Source organism: Populus alba, chromosome 8 (assembly GCF_005239225.2).
Source record: "Populus alba chromosome 8, ASM523922v2, whole genome shotgun sequence".
Taxonomy (NCBI): domain Eukaryota; kingdom Viridiplantae; phylum Streptophyta; class Magnoliopsida; order Malpighiales; family Salicaceae; genus Populus; species Populus alba.
Genome location: NC_133291.1, coordinates 3,312,221 through 3,328,242, shown reverse-complemented (window position 1 = coordinate 3,328,242; position 16,022 = coordinate 3,312,221). Strand labels below are relative to the sequence as shown.

At 30.4% G+C, this 16,022-nt stretch overlaps 1 protein-coding gene across 1 annotated transcript; it reads left to right on the top strand.

The window, feature by feature from the left end:
* The first annotated feature begins 10,012 nt into the window (after positions 1–10,012).
* On the top strand, positions 10,013–10,975 carry LOC118052385 (heat shock 70 kDa protein 4). The gene has a single exon (XM_035063356.2). The coding sequence runs from the start codon at positions 10,061–10,063 to the stop codon at positions 10,958–10,960; it is 900 nt and encodes a 299-aa protein (XP_034919247.2). The 5' UTR covers positions 10,013–10,060; the 3' UTR covers positions 10,961–10,975.
* Positions 10,976–16,022: the final 5,047 nt, after the last annotated feature.

The following is a 16,022-nucleotide window of genomic DNA, read 5'->3' as shown; positions in this document are numbered from 1 at the left end:
TCAGTTAACCTAACCCTAATAATATTACATTCGTTGCCGCCCAGACCAGAGACTAGTTTTCCCTACTTCATTTCCCTTTTAATTTTTATCCATTCTGCGTCTCTACCCCTATATCTGTCTCTTCTAACAAAAACCCACATATCCATTTCCTTGGCTTCTCTCTTCACTTCACATTTCGGTCTTTGTTCTATTTCTCGCTCGCATATCTGTCTTTCACCATTTGCAAATTTGCAGAGCCAAACAAGTAGGCAGACATGAGCTGTCACGATTCAAAGTTTTTCTCAACGACTAAGAAAGGTGAAATCCTTGAGCTCAAAGAAGAGCTCAATTCTCAGTACAAAGTCCATTCATCGTCTTTCTCCTTTCTATTTTGATCGAGTTGTTAGATCTGCTTGATTTTGATTTATTTATTCCATTGAACTTTCTTCTGCAACTAGAGTTTTTTTAGAGGATTGACTTTTTTATTAATTATGTTCATGTTGCTGAGAATGTTGGGATTTCTTTAGATTTGGTTTTTTGTTTATTATTATACATTGAGAATTAAATGGAGCTATTAGGGATTATCTTATGCAAAATATCCTTTTGTGAAAGAAATCTATTGTATAGTTTTCATGTTTGGCATTTGGATTTTAGGAATTCAGGTGATTAGGTTTCCCGATTTTAAAGCCAAAAAACCAAAGTTAACCGAACCGAACTGGTTCGGTTTGAACCGGAATTCGGTTCGGTTCGGTTTGATTTTTCAAAAATTTGAATCCCTCAGTTCGGTTGGTTTTTGTGGTTCAAACCGAACCGAACTGAACTATGAACAGGCCTATTTGCATATATTTGGCATTGTGTTTTAGGTGGGTTAGATAATTTTTTTTAAAAATATATATTTAAAATTATTATTTTTTATTTTGAGATTATGTTAATATGTTGGCATTAAAAATAATTTTTTAAAAATAAAAAAATATGTTATTTTAATTTATTTTAAAAAATTATTATTATGAAATTTCAAAGCAGCTGTTTTTGTTGAAAGGTAAGGAAGAAGGAAGCTTATTGAAGAAACTAACGGTGTTGCACATAAATAAGACGAGAGAGGGTGGAATAAGGATGTCCGGACGTCAAAAGAAAAGGCATCAATCACGAATTCTATTTGTTTGATAATGTGATTATAATTATTTTTTAAATAATATTTTATATTAAAATATATGTTAATAATATTTTTTTATTTTTTAAATTATTTTTAATATTAACATATTAAAATGATTTAAAAACACTAAAAACATATTAATTTTAAATTAATAAAAAAATTAAATTTTTTTTAAAATATTTTTAAAACATAGAAATAAAACCTGCGCTTTAGAGATGGAACAACAATAGTGCATGTTTTGCTGAAGATAAAGGACAATCCAATTAGTATTATGTTTTTTTATTTTTTTATTATGCTGTCATTCTGTTTTAGTATCTGTTTATGTTTGGGGATGTTTGCATCGGCTTTTCATGAATTTTTTAATTAAGTTTTTGTTAAATCATTTTGATATTAAAAAAATAAAAAATAAAAAATTATTTTAATATATTTTTAAATAAAATATATTTTAAAAATATCTTCAATTATTTTAGCTTTTATAAGTGGTTCCAAGACTATGGAATCTACATCTATATCTACAAAATTTGCACACGTAATCCGTTATCTTCAAGATACTTTGAGTGTGGTTGATGGCAGAGGTTTTCAAGGAAATAAAAGCATGATGTAGGCATTAACCTTGACTCGGATTCTAGACCATACGAAACAAGGAAATATCAGGACTCTATGCCAAGCTTTCCTTTGATTATTGCCAGCTATTAACTTTGCAGAAAAATATGCTGCCAAAAGAAATCACATAACGTTCATATCCATAATGAAACGGAAAAATAAATGGCCTGGATTGCTACCTTGGATTAAAGCTATTCCAACCATTCCGAGAATAATTTCAAGATTTATAAAATTAATTCAAATATATATAAATTAATTCAAATATTTATATTAATAAAAAATATTCCAACAATACTCAAATTTATTCATAAACCAAATTACCTTTTCAATTTAAAAAAATACCAAATTTTCATCCTTAAAATAATTTAATTTTACAATGCTTTACTTTTAGGCATGTTAGGGTTTTATCAACTTTATCTTGTTTAACTGTGCTGTGTATCATGTATTTTTTGTGTGTGTTGATATTGTGATATAATATGTTTTTTTAAAAAAAAAAATTGCATGAAAATATTTTAATTTTTTTAATATTATTAACATATTAAAATTATCAAAAGAAACATTAAAACACTACTTCAACTTAATATATATTTTTTTAAAACAAACATATTCTTAAAAAGAATTTAAAAACAGAAATCATCTCAAAACAAACCTCGAATTATTTTTATTATAATTTTTTTTAATGTTTTATGAGATCATTTAGTGGTCAGAATTGATTGAATTCGAGTGGGTTAGTGTTTGAGGTTGGAATGTTTAGCTCAAGGGATAATTTGAGTCAAGGAAAAAGTTCATGATTTCTCACTGCTACTACTGAGGTTCAATAGAATGGATGACATGTTGTTTAATGTGTAAATCAAATCCAGGTTAACAATGAATGGATGGACGGTTGTTTTCCTTATAGCATTTCCTACACGACAAGCCGTTTGCTATTAAGCAGAATCGTCGGCCAGTCAAACAAAGACCACACACGTTCCCACGCGAGAAATATCAACATATCCACACCGTCCATGAACTGTAGAACCAACGGCCCAGATATACACACCTCTTCAATCGAACATTCTAACTTTGCCCACTTTTGCCCTGCATGCCCTTTCATTCTCTCGTTGCAAATTGATTAAACATTCCGCGTTTCGACTTTTGCCCATTTTCTAATTAAATCAGCATGGATCCGGGAAAAAAAATCAATATTAATTAATTGTATGAAGTTTTATTGTTGTAAAATACTGTTGGGATTTTAGTTAATATATTTTAAATAATAAACTGATAGCATTCGCTTTGAATGCATCAAAAGTTAACATCTTATCCATTTTTATTTAATATCAAGTATAGAATTTTATATATACCCTTCTTTCTTCATTGCCACAAATAAAATATTCAAAATGAATACATTTTAAAAGAATCAAAATATTGATACCAAGTTGAAAAGAGAAAAATATAAGAAAAGCCTTTCAATTAAATGCCTTAAATCCCAATTTCTTGACATGGGTTTATTATGAAAAAAAAACATTTCTTAAACTAATAGAAAACTCATATATATCATAAGCTTTAATTTAATTAAATATGCATGTTGAATATTTTTTGATAAAATGTAAAAGCAAAAAATAAAAAACTCATCTTATATGCTAGATCAACTCATATCAAGAACCTTCAAATTGTTTCAAAACTTTTTTCAATAAAATTTTGAAATAAAATGATACCATATTAATATTCTTAAAAAGAATCAAGAAAAAAATTAAATATAAATTTCATATTATATAGTTTTTCAAAGAAAATTATTACCATTTGATTTTAGTTTGATGATGGAAATTTTATATATTCAATTTTGATCAATAAAAGAAATTAAATTCGATACCAAGTTGAAAAAATAAAAATGCTGTGAAAATTATATAAAATTTAAGTTAAATATTTTTAAGGGTATGAGATAAATATTAATTTGTATTAAAATAATTATAATTATACCGATTATGATAATAGACAGATAAAATTATAACAGTATATTCAAATTACTAAACAACTAATTATATATAAATATCAATCGACAAGCTACTAATATAGAAGTCAGTATATGAAATTACCAAAGTATAATAAAAACTCTATACGAGGAAATTAATAATGCAATGCTAACAGAGTTAATTAGGGTTCTAGCGTGAGTAGAGTTCATCTTTTAGTGCTTCTAGCTAGCTGGTAAACCAGGATGCAAAAAATATTGAGAGTTTTTTTATGATATCTTAAACTGGTGGAGACCCAGATGGATTTTCAAAACACTGCCTGGCGCCTGAAAAATAAAAGGAAAAAAAGGAAAAATAATGTTTCGAGAGGGATCTCGATGATGATCATCTCTCATCTGCAACGGGAGATTAATTTATGAAAACTATAATTGTTTATGGCTTGGTGGCGTAGGAATCTAATTCCCCTATCTAATCAACGTTCGGTAGAATATCATCTTTAACTCGTTTTCATGCAGAAAGCAACTCTTCTTGTATAGATACATATATAGTTGGAAAGGAAGCTTGTTTTGCAGCTTTTGGCACCCATTATTTTGCTCCGTTCCTGTCACCTCTCTTCCCCCACCCCTACTTCCTTCTAAATCATACATAATTATATAAAATCTCTAATTAAAGATCGTATAATTAACCACTAATTAACACGGCTACGTTCTGTTAACATGGAGGGCATGTAATTAAGCTGTGAAATCAATATTAAGAAGCAGACAAATCTCTATCGGGATGGGTTTCACGTGCTTATCTCGTGAAGAATATATTCCAAATTGTTTTCTTAAGATCGTTCAACGTGCTGGTTAAATTAAACGGTTGCTAATTAGTTTTATTAAGTGAAGTCTTAAGCATTTTTTTGAAAAAAATAATAGCGCGCAGTGGCCCCTGCTGCATTATCCTGATGTCTTCCGAACCGGAATTTCGTTCTGCTTTCACACCAAAGCAACGATGCAAGATCCATATGAGACCCACGATCCTCAATATCATGGTCCCTCACGTCAGGTAATTAGAGGTTGAATTCTTCTGATCAAGTTAATTTCCTATAAAATATATATTTAAATATCTACATGTATGCAATGATATAACATCGTAACTAATCGCAATTAAAACCATTACTTTGAGAACTTTTGTAGGTTAATTCAATTAATTACTTCTTGATGGCTAGATTGCATGTGATGCGTGTTATACAGATAAATTGTGATGGTGGATGGATCCCGCCAACATAAAGTTTAATTTCATTGGATTTTGCTGCGGATTTGATCCCAGAAAGGCAGCAAGATAATTCAGGAGAAGTTTTTTTCCAGCAAGAGAATCAACTGGCTCCTCGTTCATTTTATTCAGACCTATTGGGCCGTTACAAGGCCCACCTACTGGTCCGTTTCATGCGTTGACGGGCTCAGGAAAAAAAAAACAACTTGACATGTCTACTAATAAGGTCCCTGGATCCTGTTATCCATGTCAAAATGGTGCTTATGAAACCATGTCATAATTATCTATGCGCAAACCAAAAATAAATACCGAAAGTTATATTTAATTGTTAATCAAAAGATTAAGTGGTAATTTCATATTAATTTCCTCTAATTTTATTTGGTGATCTTTTCAGAGACGGGTTAAAGAATGATCGCAATTAACTCATGAGGTTAAAATAATGTTTAATATTATGGTAACTAAATGATTTAAAAATATTAAACAATTTTTTTTTTAAATCACAATGAAAACAAACACCCCTAATGGTTTTTTTTGTTTGGGGTAAGAAATTGTCAAGGAAGTACAAGTTTTGAGATTTGTGAATTTTTTTTGTTTTTCAGATTTCGCATTAAATTCCCTTGTGTTTTTTAATCCACCACATTATTTAGTATCTCTTAATTGTATTTAATTTAAATTCTCTTTTAAATTGTACTAGACCTCGTCATCACACATAATTTTTAGATGTACATCGTATATCCTTGACTTTTCACCCCGCAAACCAATTTTTTATACACCCAACACTTAACTATTTAATATTTAAACTCTGATTTTAACCTCGAATCAAACATTAGCCAAGTGAAAAAAGATCCGTGGACTGGACTGGATGTTACATAGATTATTTTTCTCTCAGTTATTTGTTTTTGTTTTTTATTTAAAAATTAAATCAAAAAAATACCTGGAACATGGCAGAAGGAATAAAGAACTAGCTTTTATTTGAAACATCACTTAATTAGATCCTCGTTGCTCATATGATTCTAGAAGACTTAGTTTGAGAGAAATATGACATGGAACCTCTATGAAATCAACTTATTTGAAGTGGGTTTGCAAGATATTTTTATCCTTACACGGGAATATAGATGAAAACAAGTTCATATTTATGTGTAAATCTTGTTCAAATATAATTCTTGAATATTTTATTTTTTAAACTAAATTTGTTTTTTGAATTTATCTTTTTTTATTATTTATATTTTACAAATAAAGACGGATTTATAGTTTAATATTATTTTTATACTATTTATTAACTCTTAGACACTACGTTATAATTACATAAAAAACAATTATTAAAGGGAAACTTGAAAGGTTTTTCCTATCATGTTCTCAATAAACATGAAAAGTGCACTGAACCAGCAAGATGTCACGCAAAGACTCCTGTACTTAGATGAAGATGGGCTCGAGGACGCGGCCCATCAACTAGTAATTACCGCTTCAATCAAAAATCTTAAAGCAGACCCAATTACAAAACAAGGTGGTCTTTTTACCCTACTTCAGCAAACGGGTTTGTCTAAAAAAAAACCAAACGAGATCCGGAAACCAGTTATAAAAATTTAGATATTATTATTTTAATTGTTATTTTCTTTAAAAAATAATTTATAAAAATATTTTTAAAAAATTTTACTTGTTTTTTCAATTTTTTACCTTTTCATTTTTCTAACTATAGATTTGGTCTTTAATTTTTTTTTGATTATTTTTTTAAGAAAACAAAATATATTTTTTCAGTTCATTTTATATGTATAGCTAAATACTGGAAAATGTTCTCAAATTTATATTTCATTAAACTAAAAAACATTAAATAATTCACATTCTAAGAATTTAGTTTTGTAATAAAAAACTAATTTTCATCTAACAGACAAAATTAATTTGAGTGAACATCTATTATTAAGCATATTTGGAAATCAACAAAACAAGTTGTAAAGCTGATTTGTTTCTGTTCAAGAACAAAGACTAAAACTTTTAAAAATTAAGAAACATGATAAAGATTAAAAACATACATCAAAGACAGAAATTGTACAGAGACCTGAAGCTTAATTAGTCGCCCAAAAGAAATTTTAACAGACAAGCTCTTGAACAAAAAGTTTGTGAAGGCCACGGAGATTGCATATATCAGCAAAGACTAAAACTTTATTTTGTACGTGTAAGAGAGAGTACATTCGATGCCGTTAATATATAATTTCAGCCTCGCCAACTTCTTTAGATGTTTCCCTGAGGCATATACAAAACAAGAAGGATGGAGAAAGTGAAGAAGAGGTAGCTTTCTCATCTCTTCGCTCAATATTTTTCTTTTTCAAAGATGCATCTCGAGGAGCTTGTCCACTTGTATAGATGCATCGGTACATTTGCAACATTTTGAATCCTGAAAAAGCAACACACACTGTAACGGGCATGCATGCCTGCCGTCTGTAGTTGAATTGATCTAGCAATTAACTTGACAAAGTAGTGGAGAGGTCATCTCTGTCGAAAAGTTTACGCTCAGCTGTATTACCGTACTGTTTTGACATTTTCTTCGATTTCTGTAATTTTTATGATCACTGCACTTGAATTGGGTTCCCTTCTCTTCTTTCATTATTTAGGCTGGATTTTATGTTGGGTTAAATTGTTAAAAGAAAGAAGCAAATAGCTGAGGAGGTTATGTGTTATTTATTATATTTAATTTTAAAGGCTATAAATCTTGCCCTTGTGAATTTCTCATTTGTTGAAATTGGCACCCTTAAACCACACAGTACAATCATAACTGATTAGGTGAAAGTAAATGGAAAACTTATCTTAATTAGTTAGGATTAGTTTGCTACAAATCAATTTTTTAAAGGACATTTTGATTTATTTTTTTTGTTTTTGTTTTTGAGTTTTGAATTTTCATTTCTATTTCAATTTCCTAAGAAAATGAAAAATAATTTGATTTGACAAAGTAATAAAAATTCATTTCGTGTACTTATAAAGGTTTTCTAATTAAATGTTTCTATGTTTTTTTATTTGATTATTAGCATCTTTATTTTTTTCAATTAAGTATCTGTATCTATTCTTATTTATACTATTTAGATATCTCTATATATTTTTTTTAACTAAGTGTTTTCATCATTATTTTTTATATAATAAATTGACATTAGTCAAAATAAATAAATTTTATATTTAGTTTTAAATGTTTGAAAATGATACGAAACAAACCCGTAGTCTCGTGAGAAAACAAAAAACCATCTTATTATCTGAAATAAAAAAAACAGGCTTAAATTTACATTAGCAAGACCGACCTGTGAGCTTGTTTAACAGTGTAGTTGTAGTTACTTTTCAAATAACTTTTCGTGTTAAAAAGCATGTCAATGATGTTTTTTTAAAAAATATATTTATTTTTGACATCAACATATCAAAATGATTTGAAAACACTAAAAACATATTAATTTGAAGATGATAAAAAAAATAAATAAATAAATAAATTTTTTTAAAAAACGCTTTTAAAACACAGAAACAAAACAGGAAATCCATAATTCATCGAGGAAAATATTTTGGAATTTCAAAGCTAGTTTGAGATTGTGTTAGAAATTTTATTTTTAAATGTTTTTTTACTTAAAAATATTTTAAAATAATATTTTTTATTTTCTAAAATTTATTATTTATATTAGCACATCAAAACGATCTAAAAACACAAAAAATAATTTGAAGAGAAACATATTCAAAATTTTTTCAAAAATATGGCTGGACCATAAAAAAAAGAAGTAAAGCAAGCGGAAATGGGAGAATAATGAGATTTAAGGGTTGTTAGATACTTTTCAAAAGTGTTTTTTGTTTAAAAATTTATTAAAATAATATGTTTTTTAGTGTTTTTTTAACAATTTTGATATGTCAATGTCAAAAATAAAAATCAAATTTGAAAAAAAAAAATCATTTGGATACCATTTTTCAATCTAAATAACCCCTTTTACAATAGGTTGAAAACATCCTTTTTTTTTCAAAAAATTAATAAAAGAATTATAAATAAAGTGATATATATATATATATATATCAATTAAAAAACTAATATAAATCATGCACGATAGTTTCTAAACCTTAATATAAAGCCTTCGTGGTGTTGGATTGATTTGAGATTTTAACATGATATAAAATAGGACCTCTAAAAAAATTTGGTAAGATTTCAGCTTAATCTAATAATTAGAATTAAAATTTATGTTAATTAACATAAAATTATACAATAAAAAAATCAGCCTAAAAATCCTTATAAAAAAAAAGACCCAAAGTATTTTGAAACATTGAATAAATTCCTTTTATACTGTTCAATAAATTTCATTGTAGAAGTAGAAAATCTTAAAATTAGCTGCAAAATATATTTTTATTATTAGATTATTTTCAAGTAAAAAGTTCGTAAGTAAAAAAAATTAAATAAAAAATACATATTATATTGCTTAAGTAATTATCTATTTAAAAAAAATGCTCTCAAACACCCCTTGATTACCCACTGCGATTGCAATAACTGTAGGGTCAATTCAATGTCTGCGAGGAAATGGTGCCTTGCCTGGAATTGAGAGTGAATAAATAAATAAATTAAAAGCCGGTGATTTCGGAGAAGCAACCTGCACTGCTGAGTTGCTTCGGCTGCCATTTTTTTAAATATAATCCAGGCACAGCAGGTATATAATAAATACAATGCAGCAGTAAATTTTATCTGCATTTTAAATTCATTCAACTGCGAGTTGACTTTTATTTTTGGCACAAAACTTCCTGGATCTTTTTTTTTTCCTCGTTTTGATGATCTATTGGTTTTCTAGCTAATGGAAACAGACGATTCTACAGCGATTGGGATTGATTTGGGGACAACGTATTCTTGCGTTGGGGTTTGGCAAAATGGAAGAGTTGAGATTATACCAAATGATCAAGGCAACAGAATGACGCCTTCTTGCGTTGCCTTCACTGACACGGAGCGTTTGATTGGTGAAGCTGCAAAGAACCAGGTTGTTTCCAACCCTGTCAACACCATCTTCGGTTAGTATTATTAAGAAAAATTTACTTTGCATTATTCGTTTTTTGATTTAGTTCATTTTATGTTTTGTATGGCTTATGTTTCTGCGTGCTAGTGTTGCACAAGTGTTTGAGGGATGGTAAGATGGATAAAAACAGCATCGATGATGTTGTTCTTGTTGGTGGTTCTAGCCGGATTCCCAAGGTGCAGCTGCTATTGCAATACTTTTTCAATGGCAAAGAGCTGTGCAAGAGCATCAACCCTGATGAGGCAGTTGCCTATGGTGCTGCTGTTCAGGCTACTATCTTGACTGGCGGAGGCAATGAGGAGGTGCAAGACATGCTGCTTCTGGATGTTTCCCCCCTGTCCCTCGGGTTGGAAATTGCTGGCGGTGTTATGGATGTTTTGATAGAAAGGAACACTATGGTTCCCTTACAAAAGGAGGGTCTTTTCTCTACCTACGCAGACAATCAAACGGCTGTCTTGATCAAGATTTACGAGGGGGAGAGAACAAGGACTAGGGACAACAACTTACTGGGCACATTTGAGCTCTCTGGTATTGCTCCAGCACCCAAAGGTGTTCCTCGGATCAAAATAATCTTTGACATTGATGCAAATGGTATCTTGATTGTATCAGCTGAGGATGAGACCGGTGGTCAGAAGAAAAAGATCACAATCACCGATGACAGGGGCAGGTGGTCCGAAAAAGAAATTCAGAAGATGGTCCACGAGGCCGAAAGGTACAAGTCTGAAGATGAAAAGCACAAGAAGTGGGCCGAGGCAAAGAATGAATTGGAGATTTTCGTCCGCAACATGAGAATAACAATTGGGGATGAGAAGAGAAGTTCAAAGCTGGCCACAGGTGACAAGAACAAGATTGAAGGTGCCATTGACCAGGCCATGAAGTGGCTGGATGGCAACCAGCTTGCAAGGAAAGATGATTTCGATGGAATGTTGAGGGAGCTTGAGAGCATCTGCAATCCAATCATTGCGAAGATTTATAGGAGCGATGTTGTTTTTATGGGTACGTTAATTGAAAGATGAAGTTTCTCCATCTGATGGGAGGGGCACATACAGAGATGAAGAACCATTGGAGGTCTGAATTGTTCTTTGAAAATTGATATTGGACACCGTACTCATGCGTTGGTGTTTGGCAACAGGACATAGTGGAGAATGATCAAGTTAACAGAATGACGCCATCTTCTGATGCCTTCACTAGTATAGAGCGTCTGATTGGTGATGCTACTATAAATCAGGTTGTTATGAATCCCATCAACACCGTTTTCAGTTAGTGTTCAAATTTTGGACCTTGTTGATTCTAACGAAATAACTTTTTAGTCAAATTTAATTGTTTTTGCTTTCGAGTTTTTTTTTTTTTTTTTTGATGTGGTTTTAGACATCTACATGTTAAAAGATGCGGAAAGAGGAGCGGCAGGAGATTTAGCGATACTTTTGTGCAGAGCAATATCCAACATTGGCTCCATATTTTCTTTTTCACTCGAAGATGCATCTCGAGGAGCTTGTCTACTTGTATAGATGCATCGGTACATTTGCAACATTTTGAATCCTGAAAGAGCAACACACACTTGAATAATTGAACGGCATTTCGATTTCTGCCAAGGGTAATTCTTTTTTCAAATAATTCATTCATGCAAGAGCGAAAGCTCTGGGAAGAAACAATTACATCCTCCACAGCCTTGGAGTTGCAACTCTGCGCCGTACTAATGTCCTCTAGCAGGATTCTCAAGCAGCCCGCAGGAGCTTCAACAAAATATCACACATCCAAGTGAAGGGAACATGCATAAGAAGGCTAAGAAGCCAGTATTGTTCTTCTTGAGAGCAATAAATTTGACAACCGATATAAATTTTTTTACGAGGAACCAATATTTAATCTCTTTGCAGTCACGTATATACTCATATATCTTTGGATCCATTAGCAGCCATAAATTGTAATAACATTTGGATGAAACTTCAGGACGTGGACTTGACGGTGTTTACAGTTAAATTCGTTTCAATTTTCAGCAGGCTGTGATGTTCTGCTCTATGATAATCAAACGTCTATGAAGACTGTTGGAAATGGTCACTGTCCGCTGCCTCCCTGCTGTTGCTGCCAATCTGAATTGGCCTTTGCATCAATTAAACGTCAATATTACTTTCTTAAATGGTGATTTGTTGGAAGAAATCCATATGTCTCTTCCTCTTGATCTTCTTCGGCGACAAGGGGAAAACATTGTCTATCGCTTTCATAAGTCATTGTATGGCTTTAAACAAGCCTCTTGACAATGGTTTTCTAAGTTCATAGAAGTTGTTCTTGCTGCTGGGTTTTTACATTTAAAAGCCAACTATTCCTTGTTCATAAAAAAAACGGTACATTTCTCATTATCCTATTGATCTATATGGATGACATTTTGATAACCAGAAACAACATTGAATCCATCAAAGCTTTAAAGCAGTTTCTTCATCCTCGTTTCCGCATCAAAAACCTTAGTGATCTAAAATTCTTTTTAGACATTGAAATAGCCTGTTCCAAGAAAGGCATTTACATTTTCTAGCACAAATATGCTTTGGAAATTATCAAAGACAGTGGATATCTAGGTGTTAAGCTGGTTGAATTTTCTATGAAAAAATGCAGACTTTCAAATAAAGGAGAATTGCTCAAAGATCCTTGTGCATATCAGTGTCTAGTTGGTTGATTGATTTACTTAACCATCACTAGACCTGATATCACATATTCAGTTCACATTCTCAATTGATTCATGCATGAACCACGTCCACCTCACATGGTTGTTGCTCTTCGAGTTGTTCGCTATTTAAAATCAGCTCCTGGTCAAGGTTTGTTTTTTCATTCCAATAACCCATTACACTTAAGGGAATTTTATGACTCTGATTGGACGGACTGTTCTATCACTCACTGTTCCACCACTGGGTATTGTGCATTCCTTAAAAATTCCTTAATTTCATGGAGAACCAAAAGGCAAAAGACAGTTTCTTTATCAAGTGTGGAAGCTGAATATAGAGTAATGACAAGTACATGTTGTGAGCTTACTTGGTTAAGAATTTATTAACATATTTGCATATGTCGGTTTCAGATCATGTTACTCTTCATTGTGATCAAGCTGCCTCACACATTGCAAAAAATCATGTGTTTCATGAGAGAACTCGACATTAAATGGATTGCCACTTTATTCGGGAAAAATTTTTACGAGGTGAAGTTGTTACCTGATATGTGATTTCTTCACAACAATTAGCATATGTGTTTACAAAAGCTTTGGGAAAAGAGAAGTTCAGGCGGTTCATGTTCAAGTTGGGAGTTATTGATGTTCACTCTCCAACTTAAGGGGGAGTGTTGGAAATTATATTGACAGTGTTTTGATATAAAACGAAAAGCTATATCTTGATATAATTAGATAAGATACGTTAGAATATTTTGTATCAATCTCACTACAAGATTTAACAATTTTACCGACGGAATTTTTCCGTCAGTGTAAGACACATATTTCGTCGATAATTAATTTACCGATGAAATCACCGACGGAAATGCTCCATCGGTGAATCTTTCATCAGTAATTTTTTATTCGTCTGTAAATTCGTTGGTAATAAAAAAAATATTATTACCGACGGATTTACTGACAGAACAAACGCGTCGGTAATAATATTTTTTCATTACCAACGGATTTACCGACGAATTTTCCGTCGGTAATTATTTTAAAAATATTTTTTAAAAAATCATTTTATGAAATCATAAAATAATTAAATTAACATAAATCAACACTCTATAATATATACTCAAAATGTTTAGAAAAAAAAATAAGAAAATCAACTCAAATAAATTTGCAACAAATAAAAAAAAATTCAACTAAAAAAATTCATATGAAAAAAAATGAAGTTGCAATTTGCTAAAAATTTAAAAATCCTATAAATATATCAACTAAAAATTGATCTCATATGAAAAAAAAAATCTCACAACAACATTTATACAATTATTAAGAACAAAAAAAATTAAAAATAAAATAAAAAACAATTATAGTGAAAACAAATCATGAAAAAAGAAGAAAAAAGAAAAATCTTACCTTAATGTAGTTGCAAGTGAAGCTAAGGAGAGAGAAAAAATTTCATAAAACATATTAATTAAAAAAAAACTAAGAGGATAAAAAAAAAAAAAGAAGAAGACATACCCGAGCATGGAGAAAAAGAGAAGGAGATGAGAAGAGAAAAGAAAAGAAAGAAATAGATATTGATGTTTTTTACATATAATGAAGAAGAAGAAGTAGAAGAAGAATGATAAGAAATGAGCCTATCTTTTGTGAAATAAGGGGATTCAGGCTTTTTATTGGGGCACGTTAGAGATGGATTTACCGATGGTTAATTGAATATTAATATTTTTTAATTATTCCATCAGTAATATTTAATTTAAATTTTCAATTTCGTAAAAAGTTTTCAGAAACCGCCAACAAATACAGATGATTTTTCAATCCATCTGTAATATTTAAATGAAAATTTTAAATTACTTGAATTTCTTCAGAAAACCGCCAAATAACATTGACGGCTTTTCAATCCGTCAATGATTTTGTCTGTAAACAACAACAATTAACAGTGCAATTGGAAAGTGAACAGTTCTGGAGTTCTTTGAAAAATATTGACGGAAAATCCCGTCGGTGATTCTCTTTGTAATTGATATGATGAACAATGTTCACCTTTTACCGATGAAATAAATCTCATCGGTGATTCTTTTTATAATTAATATGATGAACAATGTTCACTTTTTACCGTTGGTAAAAATGACACATCATAATTTATTTTTTTACTTTGTTTTAATTTTTTTTTACTGTAATTTTTTTAATATTTGTATTTGTATTTGTTGATTTTCTAGTAGTATTTGCATCCAATTAGTTGTCATTATTGAATATAATTAATACAACAAAGCATTCCGCTTGAATAGCTTTTTCTTATAAAGACGAACTGTGGCTTGAATGAAGAACATTCTTTATAGCAGATTTCTCTTACACCGAGCTAGTGGGTGGGATCGAGTTCGGCGGTCTGGAAGACCTAACCTGATTATTTTTTGTAGCAAGATTCGTTACTGTTTCTTTTTCAAACCGCTGTTTTCACTTCTCCTTGACTTGGACCTGAATTAAATTATTGGAGTAATATTCTCGCATAGCAGTGCATCTCTGCTTTAATGCCAGGTTCTTTGTAACGGGCATGCATGCCTGTCGTCCGTAGTTGAATTGATCTAGCAATTAACTTGACAAAGTAGTGGAGAAGTCATCTCTGTCGAAAAGTTTTACACTCAGCTGTATTACCGCTACTGTTTTGACATTTTTCTTCGATTTCTGTAATTTTTATGATCACTGCACTTGAATTGGGTTCCCTTCTCGTCTTTTATTATTTAGGCTGGATTTGATGTGGGGTTAAATTGTTAAAAGAAAGAAGCAAATAGCTGAGGAGGTTATGTATTATTTATTATATTTAATTTTAATGGCTATAAATCTTGCCCTTGAGAAGTTCTCATTTGTTGAAATTGTCACCCTTAAACCACACAGTACAATCATAACTGATTAGGTGAAAGTAAATGGAAACTTATCTTAATTAGTTAGGATTAGTTTTGCTACAATTCAATTTTTTAAAGGACATTTGATATTTATTTATTTATTGTTTTGAGTTTTGAATTCTATTTCCATTTCATGAAAAAAATGACAAATAATTTGATTTGACAAGGCAATAAAAAACTCGTTTGTTGTACTTGTAAAGATTTTTGAATTAGATTTTTTATTATCAGTATTTTTATTTTTTTTTCCAATTAATTATCTGTATCTATTCTTATTTATTCTATTTAGATATCTCTATATTTGTGTTTTAACAAAGTGTTTTCATCATTATTTTTTATATAATAAATTGACACTCTTCAAATTAAAAAAAAAATATTTTTTTTTTAAATGTTTGAAAATATACGAAACAGCCCGCAGTCTCAAGAAAATCAAATCAAAAACCATTTCATTATTGAAATAAAAAATGAAGCTTCGGACTCAATAACAAACAGGCTTGAATTTACATTATTAAGATCGATCCAGAATGGTCCAATCTAAAGTACGAGCTTAAAACAGAG

What these genes read in the sequence shown, in the direction of transcription:
- LOC118052385 (XM_035063356.2), top strand. Translation starts at nt 10,061, where the DNA reads ATGGATAAAAACAGCATCGATGATGTTGTTCTTGTTGGTGGTTCTAGC.